This window comes from Papio anubis, chromosome 16 (assembly GCF_008728515.1).
Source record: "Papio anubis isolate 15944 chromosome 16, Panubis1.0, whole genome shotgun sequence".
NCBI lineage: Eukaryota > Metazoa > Chordata > Mammalia > Primates > Cercopithecidae > Papio > Papio anubis.
This window is the reverse complement of record NC_044991.1, coordinates 7,053,626-7,077,859: the sequence shown is the minus strand read 5'-3', so window position 1 is coordinate 7,077,859 and position 24,234 is coordinate 7,053,626. Positions and strand designations below refer to the sequence as shown.

Here is a 24,234-nt window from a genome sequence, read left to right as displayed (position 1 = left end):
AAGAAAAAGGAGAAAAAAATATTTAAAATAAGTAAGAACAGTCCAGGCAGTTCAACATTCAGTAACAATAGGAGTTTCAGAAAGAATAGAACAGGGGAGGAATTCATTAATAAAATAAGTCAGGAAACTTCCTAAGAATTGAAGAACATGAAAAGGGCAATCTTCAAGAAGATGAAGCTGACAGATTAGCTGATATGTCTCCATGGATTGGAAAGAGATTAAGTTGGGGATTTAATTAGTAGGAGAATAAGTACATAGGAAACTAAATGAACAGAAGAAATAGGATAATTTGACTTCAGGGAAAAAGTGCTATGTAGAAAAGAAAAGTGATGAGCTAGTCACAGCAATGTAGATCTAGGATGTGGAGTGAACCAAAACTGACACAGCAATACGATAGGCACGTGGTATGTGGAGGTAAGTTTTCGTGTGTTTCCATGGGGTAATGGAGGCTGAAAGGGGTGAGATGGTTGGTGGCATGGGATGAGTGGACAATAGTTAAACCTACATTTTCTTGGTAGTAAGTCAATATAAACTGTTTAAAAGTGAAAAATCAAGAAGTTGCAATATATGCCTGTCACTTAGAAGTAGGGACATCCAGCTGGGCATGGTGGCTCACACCTGTAATCCCAGTACTTTGGGAGGCCGAGGCGGGTGGATCATGAGGTCAGGAGATCGAGAGCATCCTGGCTAACACGGTGAAATCCCATCTCTACTAAAAATACAAAAAACTACCCGGGCGTGCTGGTGGGCACCTGTAGTCCCAGCTACTCTGGAGGCTGAGGCAGGAAAATGTCATGAACCTGGGAGGTGGAGATTGCAGTGAGCCGAGATCATGCCACTGCACTCCAGCCTGGGGGAAAGAGCGAGACGCCATCTCAAAAAAAAAAAAAAAAAAAAAAAAGAAGAAGAAGAAAAAGAAGTAGGGACATTCACTATCAAAAGATATCAGTCAACAGTGTTGGAAGTTGTTGACTTTGGATAGGGAAATAAAGGCTGCAGCAGGGCAAACGAACTGCTGGTTTTAGTAACCAGCCTCGTAGAACTATGTGATTCCTGCCAAAGTGCCTGAATAACTTGAATAAAATAAAAACTAATGTTGACTGGGCACAGTGGCTCACACCTATAATCCCAGCACTTTGGGAGGCTGAGGCGGGTGGATCACCTGCGGTCAGGAGTTTGAGACCACCCTGGCCAACAGGATGAAACCCCGTCTCTACTGAAAATACAAAAATTGGCCAGGTGTGGTGGCGGGCACCTGTAATCCCAGCTATTTGGGAGCCTGAGGCAGGAGAATCACTTGAACCCAGGAGGCAGAGGTTGCAGTGAGCTGAGATCGTGCCACTGCACTCCAGCCTGGGTGACAGAGCGAGACTCCATCTCAAAAAAACAAAACAAATAAACAAACAAACAAACAAAAACACTAATGTTAAGAAATGGTGGCACTGCTGCTAAGACACATCAGGAAACGTTATGCATTTGTCAGAGGGCTTTCTTTTATTGCTTTGAGTGGACTCAAACCCATTCTAGTGTAATCCAGCCAACAGGAAGACATGGAGGATATTTTCATCTCAGAAGGCTGTTTGGGAGGACGTACAGAAGAAACAAAGGCAATTCTCCAGTATGTTTTTCAGGGCCGTGAGAAACATATTTAACCTAGGCAAAAAAGACCTGTTTAGCAGATTGGTCAGCTCCCCTTCCGTAAGAGAACAGCCACATTCTTCCAGCACCTTCTGCATCTTGCATATGGATATGTAGTTGGTTTTGGATTTATCGATTTTGGTGAATGCTTTGCTGATATCTTGATAGCAGTCCACAAGCTTATCCCTGAAAGAGAGTACATTGCAGATATGCCCTAAAATCAGGAAAAACAAATAACTCCTTTAAAGCAAACATTTCATGATTATTCTAATGCAATGAGCCGATGGCTCATCTAAGAACTAATTTGGAAGATGTTTTACAGCCTCAGCATAGCACTGACATTAAAAGATATCCCGGAAAAATTGTAAGTCCGTATCATTATCATTTTGTTATTACCATCATTAGCAAAACCACGCTAGAGAAAGTACAGCTTTGTCTTTGTACTAGAATTGATACTTTAAAAACGGAACCAAGAATTGAAAAAGCTAGTGATTTTACATACAGACATGTGAAATACACCCTCATTCTCAATAAACACCAACTGAGCACCTATGACGTGCCAGATGCTCCTGTAGGTGTTGGGACATGTCTAGTGAATCAAAGGGGCATCCCTAGAAGGATTTCCATTCCAGTCGTGATGAGACAGACAATAAACAGAAGATAGAAGTATAGCACGGTGGGATAGTAGGTTTACAGGCAAAAAAAAAAAAAACGGCCGGGCGCGGTGGCTCAAGCCTGTAATCCCAGCACTTTGGGAGGCCGAGATGGGCGGATCACGAGGTCAGGAGATCGAGACCATCCTGGCTAACACAGTGAAACCCCGTCTCTACTAAAAATACAAAAAAATTAGCCAGGCGAGGTGGCGGCGCCTGTAGTCCCAGCTACTCGGGAGGCTGAGGCAGGAGAATGGCGTAAACCCGGGAGGCGGAGCTTGCAGTGAGCGGAGATCCGGCCACTGCACTCCAGCCTGGGCGACAGAGCGAGACTCCGTCTCAAAAAAAAAAACAAAAAAAAAAACAAAAAAAAAACGACGGTAGGTTTGTAGGTTTGTGGCTTACAGGCACTTTGGCTGTAGGCTCTTTTTCTTCAGCAAAGACTGGGATGCAAAAGAGTCAGCCAGGGACTGGAGAACAGCTAGTGCCAAGGCCCTAAGGAGGAGTGGAGAAGGGCAGCAAGCGACGAGTGTGGAGATGGACGGGGCGCCTTGTCGGTGCTAGGGCAAGGGAGTGCCAGAGACCCTGTTTTTTTTTTTTTTTTTTTTTTAACCAGGCATTTTTATTATTAAGAAACAGCCATCATGTGGTGTGCATCAATGGGCAAATCAAGGGCCATGTAGTGCCAAAGACCCCCTGGTGTTTTTGTTTTTGTTTTTTTTGAGATGGAGTCTTGCTCTGTTACCCAGGCTGGAGTACAGTGGTACAAGCTCGGCTCACTGCAACCTCTGCCTCCTGGGTTCATGCGATTCTCCTGCTTCAGCCTCCCTAGTAGCTGGGACTACAGATGCCCACCACCACGCCCAGGTAATTTTATGTATTTTTAGTAGAGACGGGGTTTCACTGTGTTAGCCAGGATGGTCTCGATCTCCTGACCTTGTGATCCTCCCGCCTCGGCCTCCCAAAGTGCTGGGATTACAGGCTTGAGCCACCACGTCCAGCCAACCCTGTTTTTTGTTTGTTTGTTTGTTTGTTTTTTAAACTAGGCTTTTTATTGTTAAGAAACAGCCACTGACCAGGCGTGGTGACTCACACCTGTAATCCCAACACTTTGGGAGGCCGTGGTGGGTGGATCACGAGGTCAGGAGTTCGGGACCAGCCTGGCCAACATGGTGAAACCCCATCTCTCCTAAAAATACACAAAAATTAGCCGGGCATGGTGGCGGGCATCTGTAATCCCAGCTACTAGAGATGCTGAGGCAGGAGAATCGCTTCAACCTGGGAGGCAGAGTTTGCAGTGAGCCGAGATCATGCCACTGTACTCCAGACTGGGCAACAGAGCAAGACTCTGTCTGGGAAAAAAAAAAAGAAAGAAAGAAGAAACAAACCAGCCACCACATGGTGTGAATCCATGGAAAAATCAAGGGCCGTGCTGCCATCTCAAGTACGCACTCACATGTGACCTCTCAGCCCTGCAAGGCGGTGTCATCAGCCCTACTTTCTAGGCCAAGAACAGGACAGCATGGGAGCCCAGGGCGGAATCAGGACAAGACCGGGCCTTTCACTCACAGTGAGGGAGACAGAGACAGCATCTTTCTGTCACTCCCAGCTTCAGGGCTGATTTTCTTGCAGGATGTGTGATCTCAAGTCTCTGTGATTCAGAGACACTGAATTTTCAGTCTGGGAAAATTCTCTCCTAACTTGAAAAAGTTGCAGATAAGGAACTCAAAAAGTGCAGAAATCTTCAAGAAGAAACAATCTTGCACTTGATCTATGGTGGATTGGCTGTAAATTCAATAATTTCAACTCACCCAGGTCCCTGAAAATGTCTTCCTTACAAACTGAGTAATATGCCTGTCTGATGGGCTGAGACGTGAATTCCTCAGGGGAAAGAATGTGCTATAAATTCTAGAGACGAAATCTTTGGTGGTAATTGTCTACCACTTCAGGTATGTATTTGTGGGAGAGGATGCCTAGAAAAAATAATCCATAGGAACAGAAACATCAGGACTCTGGGAGAGGCGAGATTCCGTGGGAATATTCAGGGTGGTGGTGGAGAGCAGCATTTACTTTGAAGCCACTGGGGTGATCATCTCCCTTGTCTTGCTGGCCTCCAGCTTGGAATGGGCTCCCATGACATTTGAGTACTTAATACAAAAGACTGCAGGAACCGCTCTGTGCATGTATACCAACAGCAGCAACATTTTGGATTCCCCTACAGGTGTACATTGAATTCAGTCCCATGTTGCAGAATGATTACTCGTCATCACAACTATTATATTCCACTTAATTCTTCAAAATGAAAGCAAATGAAGGTGGAAAAAAAAAATCCAAACTTTTTTTGAGATACATATTTTTAGAAAATTGAAGCATTCAGCGTTTCTTGGACTGGTTTCCAGGCGGTAATTATTTCCCTTGCTGAGTAAATATGTGCACAGAGTAAATGAGGGTTTAGAGCACAGATCACAGCACAGTGCCAAACAGAAACGGTGTCAGCCGACACTCAGCGACAAAGCTGCACTGGGTCTGTGTCCAGTTCCTGGTCTGGGCAACAAGACAGAGGCCAGAAGGGGGCACCGTTATGGCCAATGGACAGCCACAGAGCCCTTCACACACAGGCCACAGCCACAGGCCTCCCTACTCTGGTGCTGCTGAAAAATTGCACACCTCTTCATTTGCATTTTCCAATGAGCCTGTGTTATGTGGCTCATTTACTGCTGCTATTCTGATTCTGAATCTTCAACTCAGACTCAAGCAAAAAGAGCAAGGCATGGAAAATAAATGCAAAAAGAAAAAAAGATTTTTCTGAATCTTCAAAATGTATTTTAGGGTACTCCAAACAAAATGAATTCCCTTAGATTTCAGAGGCAAATACAAAATTGTGGTCACTTTAATGGAACATGACTCACATCTGTCAATCTGATCAGAGTGTCAGTATAGATGAGGAGGTAAAAAAAAAAAAAATCCTGGAAACATTGAATCTTCATTGGAAAGACCCACTGACAGCAAAATTTAAAAACAGGCCATCCTAAAGGACAAGGTTATTTGGGAATTTTTACAAGCCGATATTTTCAAGGAAACCGAAATTGGTCATGCATTTGTCTTCTTTACTAAGAGAGCATGGGTGTGGCAAGGGGGAGTGGGTGAGAGTGAATTAGTTAACTGAGCTTGATGATCTGAAATGCATTGTCTTGCAGCTCGCAGTTCTTTTAGCTGCACGCCCATGCTCCGTGTGGAACAGAGGTACAGGCAGAGAAAGCGTGTACTGGGAGTGCCCAGGATGCACGGTTTCTCTCCTAGAGCCTCATTACTCACAAGTGGCAGGAAAGAAGAGAAGAGAAGACATGAGCGGGTAATGAGGCCAACCCTGTCTAGTAAAGATAAATTCCACTTTTTCATTAGCTTTATGGCATATTTGATTTATACCAATCTTGTGCATATTTTACTTTGAATTTCACAAACTCAATTCTCTGCTTTCAGGCTTCATAACTCAGTAACTTAGACGTAATTCAGGGGTGTGCTCAAACTGCTCTTCTCTTAAACCCCGTTTAGCTATTACATTTCATCCTGTGTCCTTGGCATTCTCAGTTCCTCTGGAGATTCATTCATTCATTCAGGTGCTATGGGAGGTGGTGGGACAGAGAGTGAATCTTGCCTTTTGAAATGACAGACAGGAGACAGACTCACAAACATGTAAGAGCAAGATGGAACTAGGCAGAGCTATAGAGCAGCAGGTAAGAGCCACATGTGTAGGGGGTGTGGATGGGAGACCAAGGATTGAGATCATGCCAAGAAAATCTGTCTCATTGCTGTAGTCACATCATATGCAGCCCAATTTTTTTCTCTGTTATAAATGTTAAAAATACGACATGAGTAGCTGGGCGTGGTGGCTCACGCCTGCAATCCCAGCACTTTGGGAGGCCGAGGCAGGAGGATCACCTGAGGTCGGGAGTTCGAGACCAGCCTGACCAAAATGGAGAACCCCTGTCTCTGCTAAAAATACAAAAGTAGCCAGGCGTGGTGGTACATGCCTTAATCCCAGCTACTCGGGAGGCTGAGGCAGGAGAATTGCTTGAACCTGGGAGGCAGAGGTTGCAGAGAGCTGAGATTGTACCACGGCACTCCAGCCTGGGCAACAAGAGCGAAACTCCGTCTCAAAAAATTTGAAAGTAGGCTGGATATGGTGGCTCGCGCCTGTAATCCCAGCACTTTGGGAGGCTGAGGTGGGAGAATCACGAGGTCAGGAGATGGAGACCATCCTGGCTAACATGGTGAAACCCCATCTCTACTAAAAATACTAAAAAATTAGCCAGGCGTAGTGGCAGGTGCCTGTAGTCCCAGCTACTCGGAAGGCTGAGGCAGGAGAATGGCATGAACCTGGGAGGTGGAGCCTGCAGTGAGCTGAGATCATGCCACTGCACTCCAGCCTGGGTGACAGAGCAAGACTCTGTCTCAAAAAAATAAAAAAATAAATAAATAAATAAATAAATTTGAAAGTAGACAAAGAGTTGCTGTATGGATTAAAAAACAAGACCTAACTATATGCTGCCTATAAGAAACTCACTTCTCCCTCAAAGACACATATAGACTGAAAGTAAAGAAATGGAAAAAGATATTCAATGCAAATGCAAACCAAGGAAGAGCAGGAGTAGCTATACTTATATCAGATAAAACAGACTTTTAGTCAAAAACTAAAAAGACCTGAAGGTCATTATTAATATAAAGGGATCAACTCAGCAACAGGACATAACAATAGTAAATATATGTTCACCCAACACCAAAGCACCCAAATATATAAAGCAAATGTTAATACATCTAAAAGGAGAGCTAGACTGCAATACAATAATAGTAGCAGACAACACTCCACTTTCAGCAATGGGTAGATCATCCAGACAGGAAATCAACAAAGAAACATGAAGTTAAACTATGGTCTAGGTCTAATGGACCTAACAGACATTTATAGGACCTGTCATCCAACTGCTGCAGAATACAGATTCTTTTCATCAGCACATGGATCATTCTCCAGGATACATCATATGTTAGGCCACAAAACATGTCTCAGCCAATTTGGAAAAGTCAACATAATATCAAGTATCTTTTCTGAAATGGAATAAAACTAGAAACCGATAAAAAGAGGAACTTTGGAAACCGTACAAATACATAGAAGTTAAACAACATGCTCCTGAATGACCAATGGTCAATGAAGAAATAAAGAAGATTAAAATTTTATTGAAACAAATGAAAATGGAAATACAACATACCAAAAATCTATGGGATACAGCAAAAGCAGGGCTAAGAGGGACATGTATAGCAATAAACGCCTACATAAAAAAAATAGAATGACTTTGCATAAACAATCTAACAATGCACCTCAAGAAACTAGAAGAGCAAGAAAAATCCAAATCTAGATTAGTAGAAAGGAAGAAATAAAATTAGAGCATAAATAAATGAAATTGAGACTCAAACAATATAAAAGATCAACAAAATTAAAAGTTGGTTTTTGAAAAGATAAATAAAATTGACAAACTTTTAGCTAGATTATGAAAAAAAGAAAGTCCAAAAGAATTAAATCAGAGATTAAAAAAAGGAAGTATTACAAGGTTAGAGATGACAGAAATAGAAAGTATCATTAGAGACTGCTATGAAAAACTATATGCTGACAAATGGGAAAACCTAGAAGTGGATAAATTTCTATCAAGATTGAACTATGAAAAAGTAGAAAATCTGAACAGACCAAAAATGAATAACAACATCAAAGCAGTAATAAAAAGTCTCCCATCAAAGAGAAGCCTAGGACTTGATGGCTTCACTGCTAAAATCTTCCAAACATTTAGAGAAGAACTAATACCAGCTCTACCCAAACTTTTTCAAAAAATTGAAGAGTAGCAAATACTTGCAAACTCATTCTATAAGGCCAGTAATATCCCGATACCCTAAGCAAACAAGAACACTACCCAAAAAGAAAACTACAGGCCAAAATTCCTGATGAACATACATGTAAAAATCCTCAACAAAATACTAGCAAACCAAATTCAACAACACATTAAAAGGATCATTCACCATGACCAAGTGGAATTCATCCCAGGGATGCAAGGATGGTTCAACATATACAAATTAATAAATGTGATACTTTACATTAACAGAATAAAGGACAAAATTACATGATAATTTCAACAGATGCTGAAAAAGCACTTTATAAAATTCAACATCCTTTCACGATAAAAACTCTCCTCACAATGAATACAGAAGTAAAATACCTCAACACTATACAGGCCATATTTGACAAACTCAAAGCTAATATGATACTAACCAGGGAAAAGCTGAACGTCTTTACACTAAGATCTGGAATAAGACAGGATGCCCACTTTTACCACTTCTATTCAACATAGTACTGGAAGTCCTAACCTGAGCAATTAGGCAAGAGAAAGAAATAAAGGGCATCCAAATTGGAAAGGAAGAAGTCAAAATAGCCTTGTTTGCAGATGACATGATCTTATATTTAAAAAAAAACCTAAAGACTCCACCAAAAAATTCCTAGCACTGATAAACAAATGCAGTAAAGTTGCAGGATACAAAATCAGTACACAAAAATTAGTAGCATTTCTATATGTTAACAGTGATCAATCCAAAAAAGAAATAAATAAAGCAATCCCATTTACAACATCTACAAAGAATATAAAATACCTAGAAATCAGCTGAACCAAAGAAATGAAAGATCTATATAGAGAAAACTGTGAAACACTGATGAAAGAAATTGAGGAGGACACAAGTAAAAATGAAATGATATTCTTTGCTCATGGATTGAAAGAATTAATATTGTTAAAATGTCTATACTATCCAAAGCGATCTACTAATTCAAGCAATCCCTACCAAAGTATCAAATGACATTCTTCACAGAAATAGAAAAAACAATCCTAAAATTCATATGGAACCACAAAAGACTCCAATTAGCTAAAGCAATCCTAAGCAAAAAGAACAAAGCTAGAGGCATCACGCTACCTGATTTCAAATTATACTACAAAGTTATATTTACTAAAATAGCATTGTACTGGCATAAAAGCAGACACATAGAACAATGGAACAGAGTAGAGAAGCCAGAAGTAAATCCATGCACTTACAGCAAATTCATTTTTGTCAAAGGCACTGAGAACACACACTGGGGAAAGAAAAGTCTCTTTAATAAATGGTGCTGGGAAAAATGAATATCCACATGCAGAGGAATGAAACTGCATCCCCATCTTACAACATAGACAAAAATCAACTCAAAATGGATTAAAAACTTAAATGTAAGACCATAAACTATGAAACTACTAGAATAAAACATTGCAGGAAATGCTACAGGACATTGGTCAGGGCAAATATTTTTTGGATAAGACCTCAAAAGCACAGGCAACAAAAGGAAAAACAAACAAATGGGATTACATCAAGCTGAAAAGCTACTGCACCATGAAGGGAACAAAGTGAAGAGGCAACCTACTGAGTCGGAGAAGGTATTTACAAACTCCCCTTCTGACAAGGGATTAATAACCAGAATATATAAGGAACTCCAACAACTCAACAACATGAAAAGAAATAACCTGATTCGAAAATGGCCAAAATACCTGAATAGACATTTCTCAAAAGAGGACATATAAAGTGGCTAAGGCGTATGAGAAAAATGCTCAAGGTCACTGATCATCAGGGAAACGCAAGTTAAAACCACAATGAGATATCATCTCATCCCAGTTAGAATATCTATCATCAAAAAGACAAAACAGAAGGGCTGGTGAAGATGCAGAGAAAGTGGAACACTCATCCACTGTTGGTGGCAATGCATGATACTATGAAACACAGTACGGAGATTACCCAGAAAACTAAAAACACAACTACCATATGATCCAGAAATTCTAGAATACTGCTGAGTATTTCTCCAAAAGAAAGGAAATCAGTATATCAAAAAGATGTCTGCATTTCCATGTTTATTGCAGCGCTGCTCACAATAGCCAAGATCTGAAATCAACCCAAGTATCCATCACCAGATGAATGAAGAAAATGTGGCACACATACTCAATGGAACATCATTTAGCCATAAAAAAGCAGAAAATTGTCATTCACAGCAACATGGACGGAACCAGACATCATTATGTGAAGTGAAATAAGCCAGGCACAGAAAGACAAATATCACACGTTCTCACTCATATGTGGGAGTTTAAAAAGTTGATCTCAGCCAGGCACAGTGGCTCACACCTGTCATACCAGCCCTTTGGGAGGCTGAGGTGGGTGGGTGAGCTCAGGAGTTTGAGACCAGCCTGGGCAACATGGTGAAGCCCCATCTCTGCTAAAAATACAAAAATGCGCTAGGTGTGGTGGTGTGCACTGGTAGTCCCAGCTACTCAGGAGGCTGAGGTGGGAGGATCACAAAGTGAGCCTGGAAAGTTGAGGCTGCAGTGAGCCTCACCCACTGCACTCCAGCCTGGGTGATGAAAGTGAGACACTGTCTTAAAAAAACAAAAACAAAAACAAAAAAAATGGTTGATCTCATGCAGGTAGAGAGTAAATTACCAGAGGCTAATTTACCAGAGGTTATCAGAGGCTGGGAAGGGAAGGGTTGGGAGGGGAAAGATAAGAGAAGCTGGGTAAGGGGTACAAAAATACAATTTAATAGAAAAAATAAATTCTAGTATTTGATAGTACAGTAGGGAAATTATAGTTAACAATAATTTTATTGTTATATACAATTATATACAATTATATAACAATAAAATGTTATATTGAAATACATAAAAATTTTATTGTATACTTCAAAGTAGCTAGATTTAAAAATATCTAAAAGAGTATAATTGGATTGTTTGTAGCACAAATGATAAATGCTTGAGGTGATGGGTTCCCCATTTACCCTGAAGTGATTATTACACATTGCATGCCTGTGTCAGGGTATCTCATGTAACCATAAATATATGATCCTATTATGTACCCACAAAATTTTAAAAAAATATAGCTAGAAGAGAAGATTTGTAGAATTTATAGAAAGATAAAGGTTTGAGATGGATATCCCAATTACCCTGATTTGATCATTACACGTTGTATACAAGTATCAAAATATCACACATACACTCGAAATATGCACAACTATTAAATATCAGTTTTAAAAAATGGAAAAGAATCATGTATGCTCCCACCATCCAAATCCAGTGGGGTACCTTCTGCACAGCATCTTCTGGTCCTGTGCACCTGCTCCTACATTTGATATTGTTCCATTCACGGTACACATACTGCCCAACACCTAACTGCCTATTAGCCCTTTACACAAACGTTTCCGTGTTCTTCCACAGTGGCCGCAGCAGGCATGGGCAATTTCATGCTCTTTCAGGCTGCTCTTTGCTAAGCCAGTGCACTAATTTGGGATTGGAAGGTATTCCCTTTGTTGTCGTTTTGCTGTTAAAGACACACTGCACTTTGGGAGGCCGAGGCAGATGGATCACTTGAGGTCAGGAGTTCAAGACCAGCCTGACCAACATGGCGAAACCTCACCTCTACTAAAAATACAAAAATTAGCTGGTCGTGGTGGCGTGTGCCTGTATTCCCAGTTACTCAGGAGCCTGAGTCAGGAGAATCGTTTGAACCCTGGAGGTGGAGGTTGCAGTGAGCTGAGATAGTGCCATTGCATTCTAGCCTGGGAGACAGAGCAAGATTCTATCTCAAAAAAAAAAAAAAAAAAAAAAGACACACTGCAGGTCACCCTTTCCAGTTGCTAAGCTGTTGGCTTATTCTGAATTATTTCTTGGGGATAAAGTCCTGAAAGTAGAAGTGTGAGTTAAAGGATATGTCTGGCTCTTTCCTTTATTCATTCAACAGATATTACTGGGTGCCTGTTCGGTGCCAGACACCAGGTAAAGTGACAGACATTCCCATGGAGCCTGCATTCTAGTTGGGCCAAGGGAGTGGCCAGGCAATACGCCATCCACAACCTAAAAGGAACATTTTCAAGGGTGACCCATAAATATGATGGATGATATAAGATTGTGACTGGTAAGATGGAATGGGCTATAGCTTTTCAACTACTCTTTGACTTCGCACCAATTTCTAGAATCGACAGCAGTGAACAAGCATGATCATTGCCCTGTAACTTTGCCAGCATGGGAAGATACCATTTTAAAATAACTTGTGCTGTGAGGCCAGATGTAAAAGGGGACTTCCAGATGATGGCCCTGTGGTCCTTCCTCACTCACCTGGCTGCCACGGCCTTCTCTGTGCTCTGCTGCAGCTCCTTCATCTCTTCCTGTAGCTGCTGTGGCTTCGTAAAATGCCCCATGAAGTTGAAATAATCCCCTGCGCAGGGCCGATGGACAGCAGGTGAATAGTTAACACCCAACTTCTGTAAAAATTCCTGGTAAGTAATGTGCCCTTTTCCCTCGGTGTCATAGCTTAAAAAAACAAAAACAGAAACAGAAAGCACTTCTCAGTAGCCACTAAGGTGCTGCTGCTCAGGGTTTGGAAAATGCCTGCACCATCCATGAGGAGATCATCTTCCATCCCTCACCACTCAGAGCCCCCGCTGTGGACCAGCGGCACCAGCCCTGCCTGGCAGAGCTGGAAATGCAGTTCAGGCTGCACTCCTGATCCGATCGGCATCCGCATGTTAACAAGGACCCCAGGTGACTCACAGGCACATCAGCATTCAGGATGGTCACGCCACACATGCACACATGGCCTGCCCGGAGAGAGAGCAACCAAAGCCACTCACCTGTCATTCTATTACAAACACAGTTGTGACTACAGAAAATTAAAGTCAACCCCTCCATATGTTTAGCAGGTGTTTTTGTTGTTTTTTGTTTTGTTTTGTTTTTGAGACAGAGTCTCACTCTGTGGCCCAGGCTGGAGTACGGTGGTGCGAGCTGGGCTCACTACAACCTCTGTCTCCGATGCTCAAGTGATTCTCCTGCCTCGGCCTCCCGAGTAGCTGGGATTACAGTGCCGGCCACCACGCCCGTCTAATTTTTCTATTTTCAGTAGAGACGGGGTTTCACCATGTTGGCCAAGCTGATCTCAAACTCCTGACCTCAGGTGATCCGCCCGCCTCGGCCTCCCAAAGTGCTGGGATTACAGGCGCGAGCTGCTGCACCTCGCCCGTTCCCAGTTTTTTAAATTGAATACTTACCTGTGAGAGGAACTATGCTAAGGTTTAGAAGAAAATTCTTCAAAGGGCATATTCAATCTTAAAACTCGAATGAGTGAATGTCACTTGATTCAAAGATGGTAAAATTCCCCATTTTGTCTTTGAAGAGATGCCAATTACGTACAGCCAATGAGAGAGGCCAGTGAGGAAAACAAGATAAGAATTATGCTATGCACCTTTTATGTCATTTTCTATTATTGAGATTTTTCTGAATTAGAACTCATTAAAAAAGGCATAATGGAGGGTTTTTATCTCCCAACGTTGTTCAAATAGAATAGAATTACTTCAATAAAAATTTTAAGGCAAATTGCCAATTTTCTTTAAAGAAAGAAAGCATTTATTTTTACAGAAAGATCTTGGTCCTCATCTAATCGATAAAAATGGCATTTGCAGATGTGATTTTCCCCAGATGAACTCAGAGTTACAAGGAATGAGACTATATTTAAACAATGTTGCCAGCATAATTCTCCCATCAGGATGTTGCTTGGGCATTTGTCTGATGGAGTAGAAGTACAATCGGTTTTCCTTTGAGAGGTAGAGCTCCCTTTTGCTCTGCTCGTTAACTGATGAGATCCTGGAGGATCTATGGAACCCACAGTTGCCTGTGACACACTAAGCCCTGTACGACTGCTTGAGCTGAGTTAACAATAAAGAAAATGTCCTTATTGACCACATTCTTGTCCTCAAGGGGAAGGGGTGGTGGGTAGCAGAGACAGCAGATAGATGTTTGGGTAAATGTTGCTTCATGCACTTGTGTTAAAACTTGCAGAGGCTCTCAGGAGTTGGAAGACCACCACCCTTCCCAAAGGCCATGTGGGCCTGTCCCCACAGGTGCCCGTGTGGGCTCTCTCCAGGCTCCCTTGCCTTCTGTGCCCTGCAGATCCCTGCTCCTCTGCCATGTGTCTGCCATGCACCTGCTGCCTCAACACAGCATTCGCCCCATTCTCCACACAGACTCCGCCTGACAAGGTAAGCAAAGCCCCCTTGGATGACTTCCTCCACTACTTCGCAGGCAGCGTGCAGAGAGCGGGCTCTAGGTAAACACCAGCTCACCGGCTCTTCACCTGGCAAGGCCCTTTCCTGCTCCCGGGATCAGTTCCTCAGCTGGGAGCCGTCACGGGCAGTCCTAGACCTGAGGTCTCAGGACAGTGCCCCACCCAGCTCCTGCTGAGACCATCAGCTCCTTATCCCCTGCAGACCTTTTCAGGTGTCTGTTATGAGGATGACCTTAATTTTGCAACCCAGAAAAGTACGCTTCCACCTTTATTCAGTGAATTTTGTTTTTAAAACCCAACAAGACAACACACCCTCAGAAAGTGGCCTGTGGGCTCTGCAGTTCCCGAGGTTTCTCCTGTGGCTGTGGAAGAGTTGTGGTCTCAGCAGCACCATCAGGGGCAAGCGCCTCCAGGAGGGGCCTCCCTGTTGCTGGCGATGCTAAGATGGCTGCAGGGAGGAAGCTGAATTTCACATGGACATACCTAGGAGGCAGAAGGGCCGCCGTTTCTTGAGCTTCTAGGGTTATCCCAGGGCCATGCCTCTCTCCTTGAACTACATCAGGACTCTAACTTGCCTTGTGGCACCAGGGCAATGTAATAATACAAATCTGGTCAAGATGCCCTCTGAATAAAGCTCCCAGGGGTTCCTCATTCTGACAGGAGGGTTCCTAACAGAATGGTCCACAGCCTACCCACCTGACAAGCAGCCCCCAGAGAGCAGTGCACCTCTTTTGGAAACCTCTTTCTCCTCCTAAGTCAAAAGAACCAAGACTGTGCCTTCCTCTGAGCTCCTCAAGGCGCGGTGAGGACTGGACGGGTTAGTGCACATGCGGATACATGGGGAGTGCATGTTGGCATTTGCAACTGCTCTGTGCCACTCAAAATTTCTCCCACATCCTGCCTCCATCCAGTTCCTAGGTCCATGTCGTATCTGCCTACTAGATGGCAGGTTTCTTGAGGAGAAACTATGGTTTATTCATTTTTTACAAATTCACAGCATCCAGCAACACACTTTGCATGAGCTACGTTATCCATTCATGGCTGCTGGGCTAAGAAAAGTGAAGGGAGTGCATTTCTAAGGAAGGACTGCCCTCCTGGTGTGCTGTGCTCAAGGGCTTACCAACAACAAACTTTCCATCATGACACTAGAACTGAATGAAAAGGCATTCTTAATACTTCATTAACAAAGATCAGAAACATTCTATTCTCAGCCAAATGAACAGAAGACTAGATTGCACAACTGCAACTAAAATATTGTTGTGAATGTGATTAATAAGTAAGCTAATTCAGCTTACATAACCTCACCGTTCATTGTATTGTCCTTTGTGTAACATTTTAAAAAACCAACTTGCCTATAAATGTTGAATTTTCAAATGGTTCAGCAACAGATGTGCCAGGAAAAAATGTGCACATAAACAGAGGACCCACAAAAACTCACATTTGTGGATGGTGATGGCCACTCATTTATGATACAATCACATTACTCTGCCCATTTATTGTACACACAGCAATTCAATTGTACACATAATTTGAATATGTTCACATTGATTGGTCTGCTTTGCTGAGAATGTCTTAGTCCTTTATGCTCAGTTTAGGCACTTAATTCTCACATACATTTCAGAAGTATCTTCACATGCCACTGTCCCTAGAGTTATAGGGCAGAATGAGGAGGTGTGGTGGAAGCCCTGTTGATGGCCTAGGCTAGGCAGCAGAGGCAGACACAGCACCTCATGCAGATGGGGACACAAGGAATTCTCTCAGGTGCCATCTTGGAGGGAGGTCTGATGACTCAAATAACTGCTCTTTAGAAATGAAAGTGCCTGATATGGTTTGGATTTGTGTCCCCACCCAAATCTCATGTCAAATTGTAATCCCCAGTGTTGGAGATGGGGCCTAGTGGGAGGTGACTGGATCCTTCATGAGTGGTTTAGCACCATCCTCATTGTGCTGTTCTCGTGATAGTGAGTTCTCATGAGATCTGAATGTTTGAAAGTGTGTGGCACCCCCCACCACCTTCATCCTGCTCTGGCTACATGAAGCGCTGGCTCCCTTTTTTTCATTCCACCATGATTGTAAGTTTCCTGAGGCCTCCCCAGAAGCTGAGCAGACACCAGCATCATGTTTCCTGTACAACCTGTGGAACAGTGAGCCGATTAAACCTCTTTTCTTTATACATTACCCAGTCTCAGGTATTTCTTTACAGCAGCATGAGAATAGACTAATACAGTGTCCAATTGCTGAAGCTGAACATGCTTAAAGGGGCATATTCAGTAAGTTCTGGTGGAATCGCAGAAGATCAGACACTATCTGCCCCAGTACCCATCAAGAGCCAAAATCCACCCATTACACTCCCCAGTAAGAAGGAGGCTAGCCTTCTTTACTTTGTCTAGATGTCTTCTTTACTTCTAGAGCTTTGTCTAGCCTTAGACAAAGACATGCCAGACATGAGAACCACACTTCCTTCAAGGACTGCCTGCCGGGGTCCCAGATGGCTTTAATCACTGAAAGGGTCTTCATGTTGAGCTTAGAGTCCACCTGGCTAGCACATTTCCAAGTCGAACGTCTTTGTATTCAGTACTTCTAAAAGTCAACCTCTGACATCACATCCCACTGAATCTTCCCATTTCTGAGCTAATAATCTTGATCATTCAACCTTCTAAAACCCTTTCCCTTCTTGAGGCTCCCTGTTCAGAGGTTCCACCAGCCAGGCACCAAGTAGGTTCTCTATGGGCATTGCTTTGCTTGAGCTAATTGAAATGGCCTCACTTTTTGCGAACTGAAAACCATAGGTTTTTTTTTTTTTTTTTTTTTGTCCACATGAGTTGCTGTACACAGCACAGCTGCTTTTTCATAGTCTCTTCTGTTTATATTTGAATACTGATATATAACTCACCTGCCATATCAAGAAATGTGCATAAATTGGGCATTAATTATCTCCCAAACTTTCTGGCAGGTCTGCTTGGCTAGCTAGTTTCACACAACCAAACATCTCCACGGATATTTCTGAGCCTGCTGCTTTCCTACTCGGGTCTTCCCTTTGGTGCATTTTTAGAGTACACCCTCTCCCTCTTCAGAGTTTTCTAGCAAAGTTTGTTTTAGATTCAAATAGTTGAATATTACCTGATTAAAGGAGGCTACAGAAGATGCTCGGAATGCCAAGCTCTCCCCAAGGAGACGCCTCCCATGCCCAGGGTCAACACTGAGTGACACCCTGTGCCTGGCCTTCTAACTGAAACCACCTTTACAAAAAGTATGACACTGAGAGAAATCTGACGTCGCCAACTCTATCCTGCTTCTAACCACACGAACTGTCGTTGCTCATTCCTGGGCATAGGCCAAGCTAACTATAGGAAGAATTTAATCTGCAATTTAACTTTAAAGCAAAGATGATAACGGTCCTCTTGCAAAACTAACCTCTTCCTTGCTCAGGGACTGAAACCACCTTTGTAAAACTCCACAAGGGGCCGGGCACAGTGGCTCATGCCTGTAACCCCAGCACTTTGGGAGGTTCAGGTGGGCGGACCACAAGGTCAAGAGATTGAGACCATCCTGGCCAACATGGTGAAACCCTGTCTGTACTAAAAACACAAAAATTAGTTGGGCGTGCTGGTGCATACCTGTAATCCCAGCTACTCAGGAGGCTGAGGCAGGAGAACAGCTTGAACCTGGGAGGCGGAGGTTGCAGTGAGCCAAGATCATGCTATTATGGGCCAGCTACCTGGGCGTGAGATGGGTCATGGGATTACCATACCCCAATCTATATGCTCAACTGCATCAAAAGGAGCAGGACTTGGAGTTCCACTACTAATTGTCAAAAAGACTAGAAGGACTCAAATGCATCCAACCCTGCAATTCCAGGTCCATAAGTCATTCTATCAGCAGTTTGATCGGCCAGTGCCCAAGCTTCCTCCATCAATCAAAAACTCACTTGCTCAACCAGCTGAAAACACAGCTAGCAGCTTAGGAATTTTCTCATGCTATGTATGTGGAGGAACTAATATGGGAGACCAGTGGCCATAGGAAGCAAAGGAATTAATGCCACAAGATAACTTCACTTCGCCTACCCCTGCCAGTGAACCAACAGCCTCAGCAAGTGTTCAGTTGTTGAAAACCTTCATAATTGGAAAGTACTGTATCACTCGATGGGGAAAGGCTTTCACAGAGGCAGTAGGAGAAACAGCCTGCCTAGGGCAACAGTATTATGATAAGACTAAAAGCAAAACTCTACGGAGAAACACCCAGAATGACTCCTACTTACGAGATCCAAACCCCTTCTCTCGATTCTCTACTCTAAGCCACACTTGGCATCAGCTAGAGGCTCCAAATGCTTGGAAGGCTCCCCCTGGCCTATATTGGATCTGTGAAGCACGGACATATCGGCAACTGCCAGCTAAACGGACAGGGGCATGTGTGTTAAGAACAATCAAGCCATCCATCTTTCTGATTCCTCTAAAGCAAGGGGAACTCTTAGGATATCCAGTTTATGATGAAAATAAAAGAACTAGAAGAAGCATAATCACAAAAATAGACACAAATATCAAAAAGGATGTGGACATAGGAAACTGGAAAGATAATGAATGGCCTCCTGAAAGAATCATTAAATATTACGGGCCAGCTACCTGGGCACAAGACGGGTCATGGGGTTACCACACCCCAATCTACATGCTCAACCGCATCCTAAGGTTGCAGGCAGTCCTTGAAATTATAACCAATGAAACGTCAAGGGCACTAGATTTATTGGCAATACAAGCAACACAAATGAGAAATGCTATGTATCAAAATAGATTGGCTTTAGATTACCTCTTAGCCTCAGAGGGAGGAGTATGTGGGAAATTTAACTTAACCAACTGTTGCCTAGAAATTGATGATAATGGCCGAGCTGTCATGGAAATCACAGCTAGAATGTGCAAGTTGGCCCATGTTCCAGTTCAGACTTGGTCCGGGTGGTCCCCGGATTCCTTGTTTGAAGGATGGCTCTCAACCTTTGAAGGATTCAAAACCCTCATTGGTGAGTTCTTGCTTATTCTTGGCATCTGCCTCATCCTCCCTTGCCTTTCACCCCAGTTTATTAGGAGTATTCAGTCAACTATAGAGGCAATAGTAGCCTGACACACTACCGCGTGGTTGTGGCATTAACCAAATATCAGCCACTGCCAGTAGAAGCAGCTCAGCTCCGCAAAGAGGTGGCAAATAGTGGTGCTTTCTATTAACACCTTTATTATAAGAAGCACCAAAGGGGGGAATGGAACAGGAATTAAAAGAAATTAAAGAATGTGTAACCAGAAATTCAGTTGTATGTAAGAAAACCCAATTCTCCCTGAGAAAGAGAAAGAGCTGGAGTCCTTTAAAAAGTAACTGCCTGCTTTTCTGTGGCTAGTGAGCCTTATCTCACCTCCTTTCCCAGGCATTGTGAAGACCCTGTTTCTCTAGCTGTGCAGCTGCAAGGTCACTAGGCAGATAAACTCAAGTCGTAAACCATGTTTTTCATTGAAAAGTAAGAAATGATGTGATGCATGTCTCAATTGAGTAACTGTCTTTGTTTCTTGCTTCTGAATTATGCAAGAAACAATTGGTCTCTCTGATTCCTTAAAAAAACTGCTACAGTGCCACTGCACTCCAGCCTGGCAACACAGTGAGACGTCTCAAAACAAACAAAAAACTCCACAAGGTTAGAATTATGGTTCAGTAGTCGTGTGGCTGGAGGTCACAAGATTTGTAACCTCCTCAATGGCTCCTATAGATAACATCACTATTGTGAAATCTAAGACTGCTGTTTGACGCACCTTCAGAGCTTGCATTTTAATGGGCTAGTTGGTGCCACCTGGACTGGTAGCCCATACCAAGAAACCAGATCATCTGGACTTGTGACTCCCACCCAGGAATTGACTCAGTGCAAGAAGATAAGCTTTGACTCCCTGTGATTTCACCCCCGGCCCAACAAAATCAGCACTCCCCATTCCCTAGCCCCTTGCCCATCAAACTAGTCTCGAAAACCCCTCGCCTCTGAATTCTTGGGGAAGTGGATTTGAGAAATACCTCCTATCCTTCCACTTGGCTGGCCCTGTACGTTATTAAACTCTTTCTTCTCTGCAGCACTTCTGTTTCAGGGAATTGGCTTTATCTATGCAGCAGGTAAGAAGAACCTGTTGGGCAGTTACACCCTGACCAGGACAGGCTGTCAAACTCCAGTTCTGACATAAGCAGCATCCTGTCCTCTGCACAGCTCTTTCCTCTCTGTCCCAGGACTTCCCACCCTCCTCAGGCTCTGGGCCTCTGCTCACGGATACCTGTCCCCCACCTCTGGCTACCTCTCTCAGCTAATGACTATGTATTAAGACTCAACTCAGGTGTTGTGTTTGGGAGTTCCTCCTTGAGCTCCTGTGGTGGCTGCCTCCACTGCTCCGTCCTGGCATGTGGCTGTTGTCACTGAGCAACCTGTGGGCAGGGGCTGTCTTTCATCTCTGGAACCTTTGAATCTAGCACAAGGCCTGGCACAAAGAAAGATCCAAAAAAATGACTGCTAAATGATTGGTCAGATGAGTGAGTGGCTGCATGCACTTCCCTCATGCAGCATCCTTAGCAGTCTCTCCAAAGTCAAACCAAAATTATTCCTCCTGAAATCTCGTGCATAGAGCTCCTAACCTGGCTTCAGTGAGCAGGGTTCCTTTCACAACGGCCTCCTCCAGGCTTGCAATGCTTTATCCCTTTAACCCTCCACAGGCCAGCCTGTGACATCTGCATCCCCCTTGGCATCCCTGTGCCTCCCCGGCCTCTGCGCAGTTTACTGGGGCCCCTGGGGGGTGGGCTCTGAGCAGAAGTGTGGCACTCGTCCCTGAAAGTCTGCGTGCAATCCTGAAGCTCTGCAGTCCCACCTGGGTGGGTGGAGTCCTCCACTAAGAGGATAACACCACAAGCTGAAAGCCAGCCAGGTCCCTGAGTCACTGCTTGGAAGCAGGAGCCACTAGACACACAGCAGGCTTTGGGTGAATAAGAACAAAACACAGACGTGCTAAGCCACAGAGATCTGGGGGTCAATCGATTAATTTACTTCAGTAGCATAAACCAGGCCCTCTGGACTGATCTGAAATTCTAAAATAGTGCACTTCATAGGTGCTTGAATAAATGTTGACTGAATAATGGATGTTGAACACTTTTTTCCTTGTCTATAGTCTGTCATATTTTTTACTTCTGTGTTTTCAGAGAAGCATGATGGCATTTTCCTATTTGCTTCTGCCTGCCCAGTTTCTGGGGGCTGTCCTCTCCTGACAGTCAACTTGGAGCTGCTCAGACTGCCAGAGCTGATGGGGTGTGTCCTGCAGGCCCCTGCCGCTCCCCAAGTTCGCCGTAGCCTCTGGTCATCAGGAACATCGTGGGGAGGGTGCTTCACTAACACCGTGAGACAGCCCCACGGGGAGGAGGCCCGTTTCTGCTGCTGTTTCGGGGCCCAGGCTCCTTCCTGTTGTTAGGGCAACTGAAGGAGGCTCCTTGGTGCCTGGACAACCCATGGCGGCCACCGAGCCCCGTCCTGGCTCGCGGTGCCCCCTGCTGCTCTGGTGGAGAGGTGAATCGTCACTATCAGCAAACACTGGGGGAGGAAGAGAACACGCCAGGAGGGTGGGAAGCTGAGCATGATGAACTGATGTCACACCAACAAGTAGAAAAAGCAAGAAAAAAACCACAATATCAAGTTCCCACGGATCATCACCTCTGCTGAGTGCATTAGGGCTGACCTGTTGTTGTTTTACGGATTTTCCGAGTCTTCTAAAATGCGTGTGCATTAATATGATGACCAGAAGATCTTTTCAAAGCTATATTGTCATTTTGCCACTAACACTCATGCTCACATACACCCAGTGCTCTGCACGTACTAGGCTGTTTAGTTGCGTGACCATCCCGTTCATCCCTGGGGCCTTTTGGAAGGTGGAGGGTGAGAGGAAGGAGAGGATCAGAAAAATAACTATTGGGTACTAGGCTTAACACTTGGGTGATGAAATAATCTGTACAATAAACCCCCACAACATGGGCTTACCAATATAACAAACCTGCACATATACCCTCAACTTAAAAGTTAAAAAAAAAATAATAAAAATCTCAGGCCTGGTGCCATGGCTCACGCCTGTGATCCCAGCACTTTGGGAAGCTGAGGCAGGCAGATTGCTTGAGGTCAGGAGTTCGAGACTAGCCTGGTCAACATGGTGAAACCTCATCTCTACTAAAAATACAAAAAAAATTAGCCAGGTGTGGTGGTGTGCACCTGTAATCCCAGCTACTTGGGAGGCTGAGGCAGGAGAATCGCTTGAACCTGGGAGGCAGAGGTTGCAGTGAGCTGAGGTTGCGCCAGTGCACTCCAGCCGGGAAAACAGAGAGGGACTCCATCTCAAGAGGTCAGGAGTTCAAGACCAGCCTGGCCAACATGGTGAAATCCCGTCCCTACTAAAAATACAAAAAAATTAGCTGGGGATGGTGGTGGGTGCCTGTAATCCCAGCTACTTAGGAGGCCCAGGCAGGAGAATCTCTTGAACCTTGGAGGTGGAGGTTGCAATGAGCCGAGATCGCACCACTGCCCTCCAGCTGGATGACAGAGTAAGACTCTGTCAAAAAAAAAAAACCAAAAAACTCAGTTTCGCAAGACGAAAAGAGTAAAGAGTTCTGGAGCTGGATGGTGGTGACGGCTGCACAACGTGATGAATGTATTGAATACCGCTGAGCTGTGTGCTTAAAATTGGTGACGATGGTAAACTGTGCTATGTGTATTTTGACACAGTAAAAAAGTGGAGAACAAAAACAACAGCAGTGAAGAAAATCTTGCATCAATAAAAACTCGATTTGATTTTGAAAATGTAGATATTGCATGAAATACTTTCCAGGAAATAGTTCATCTAATGAAGTGAAACAAAAATGGCAGGTGCTATAATTTGCAAAGCGTCCTAGGAACTGCACGATTGACCTAAGGGAGAATGAAAAACACGGACACAGGAAGGGCCACCAGGTGAATGTGCGTGCTGACCCAAAGGCAATTCCGGAGGGAAAAAGGGATTCACTGAAGGGAGGGAATAGAGGAATTATCAGCCCAAGAACTGGACTTTTCTATGGCCTCCAAACGTATTCTCTCTCTAGCAAACCAGATTCACCATCACTCTTCCACTTCCTCATCAATTAATCTTGCATGTGAAATAACTCAGCTTAAAAGCTCAGTTTATTAGTCCTCGATTTCTGAGCCTTCAGAGGTCCTGGCAGGGACACAGCACTTAATTACCAAGACTCTCTCTCCTTAAGAGCATTTGAGTATCTTAGGCGATGAGCTCTGGATTATTAGTTTATCTTGGTCATTCTCAGCCCTGCAAAAGTGCAGAGTCAGTGTTTAAGAAGCGTTTGCTGGGCGAACAAATGAAGAGAGGGTGTGTTACATTTACTGAGTGGTCACTGCACACCGGGCCCTGGGCTAGCACTTACTATGACTCCTTACCCAGGCCTCACAGCCGCCCTGGGTGACAGGGAACACGGGTGACAGGGAACATTAGTGCTGCTTTGCAGATGATGAGGAGTGTACGGCACAGAGGAGCTAAGTAACTTGATGGGGGCCACACAGCAGGAAGCGGGCAGGAGTCACGCCCACGCATCTGGCTGTAGTGCTGTTGCTCTTAACCACTTACCATCTGTGGCATGAGGTCAACTAAACAATAGTGGACAAAATTCTGACTGCAAGCAGTTGTCAACACAGGGTGAAAATCTGTACATTTCATAATTATGTTCATAACTGTATGAAGAAACTTTAGCCACAAGCCAACAGTGA

The 24,234-nt window shown here is 43.9% G+C and overlaps 1 protein-coding gene across 7 annotated transcripts in view; it reads right to left on the bottom strand.

Moving 5' to 3' along the window:
- Positions 1-24,234, bottom strand: part of EFCAB6 (EF-hand calcium binding domain 6) — a 306,691-nt gene that overhangs the window by 62,138 nt on the left and 220,319 nt on the right. For all 7 annotated transcript variants that reach the window (XM_003905667.4, XM_031656221.1, XM_021921653.2 and 4 more), the window contains 2 exons: positions 12,500-12,694; positions 1,669-1,824 (listed from right to left, as the gene is read on the bottom strand). In XM_003905667.4, coding sequence (XP_003905716.2) covers positions 1,669-1,824; positions 12,500-12,694 — 351 coding nt within the window. The remainder of the gene's footprint in view (positions 1-1,668; positions 1,825-12,499; positions 12,695-24,234) is intronic.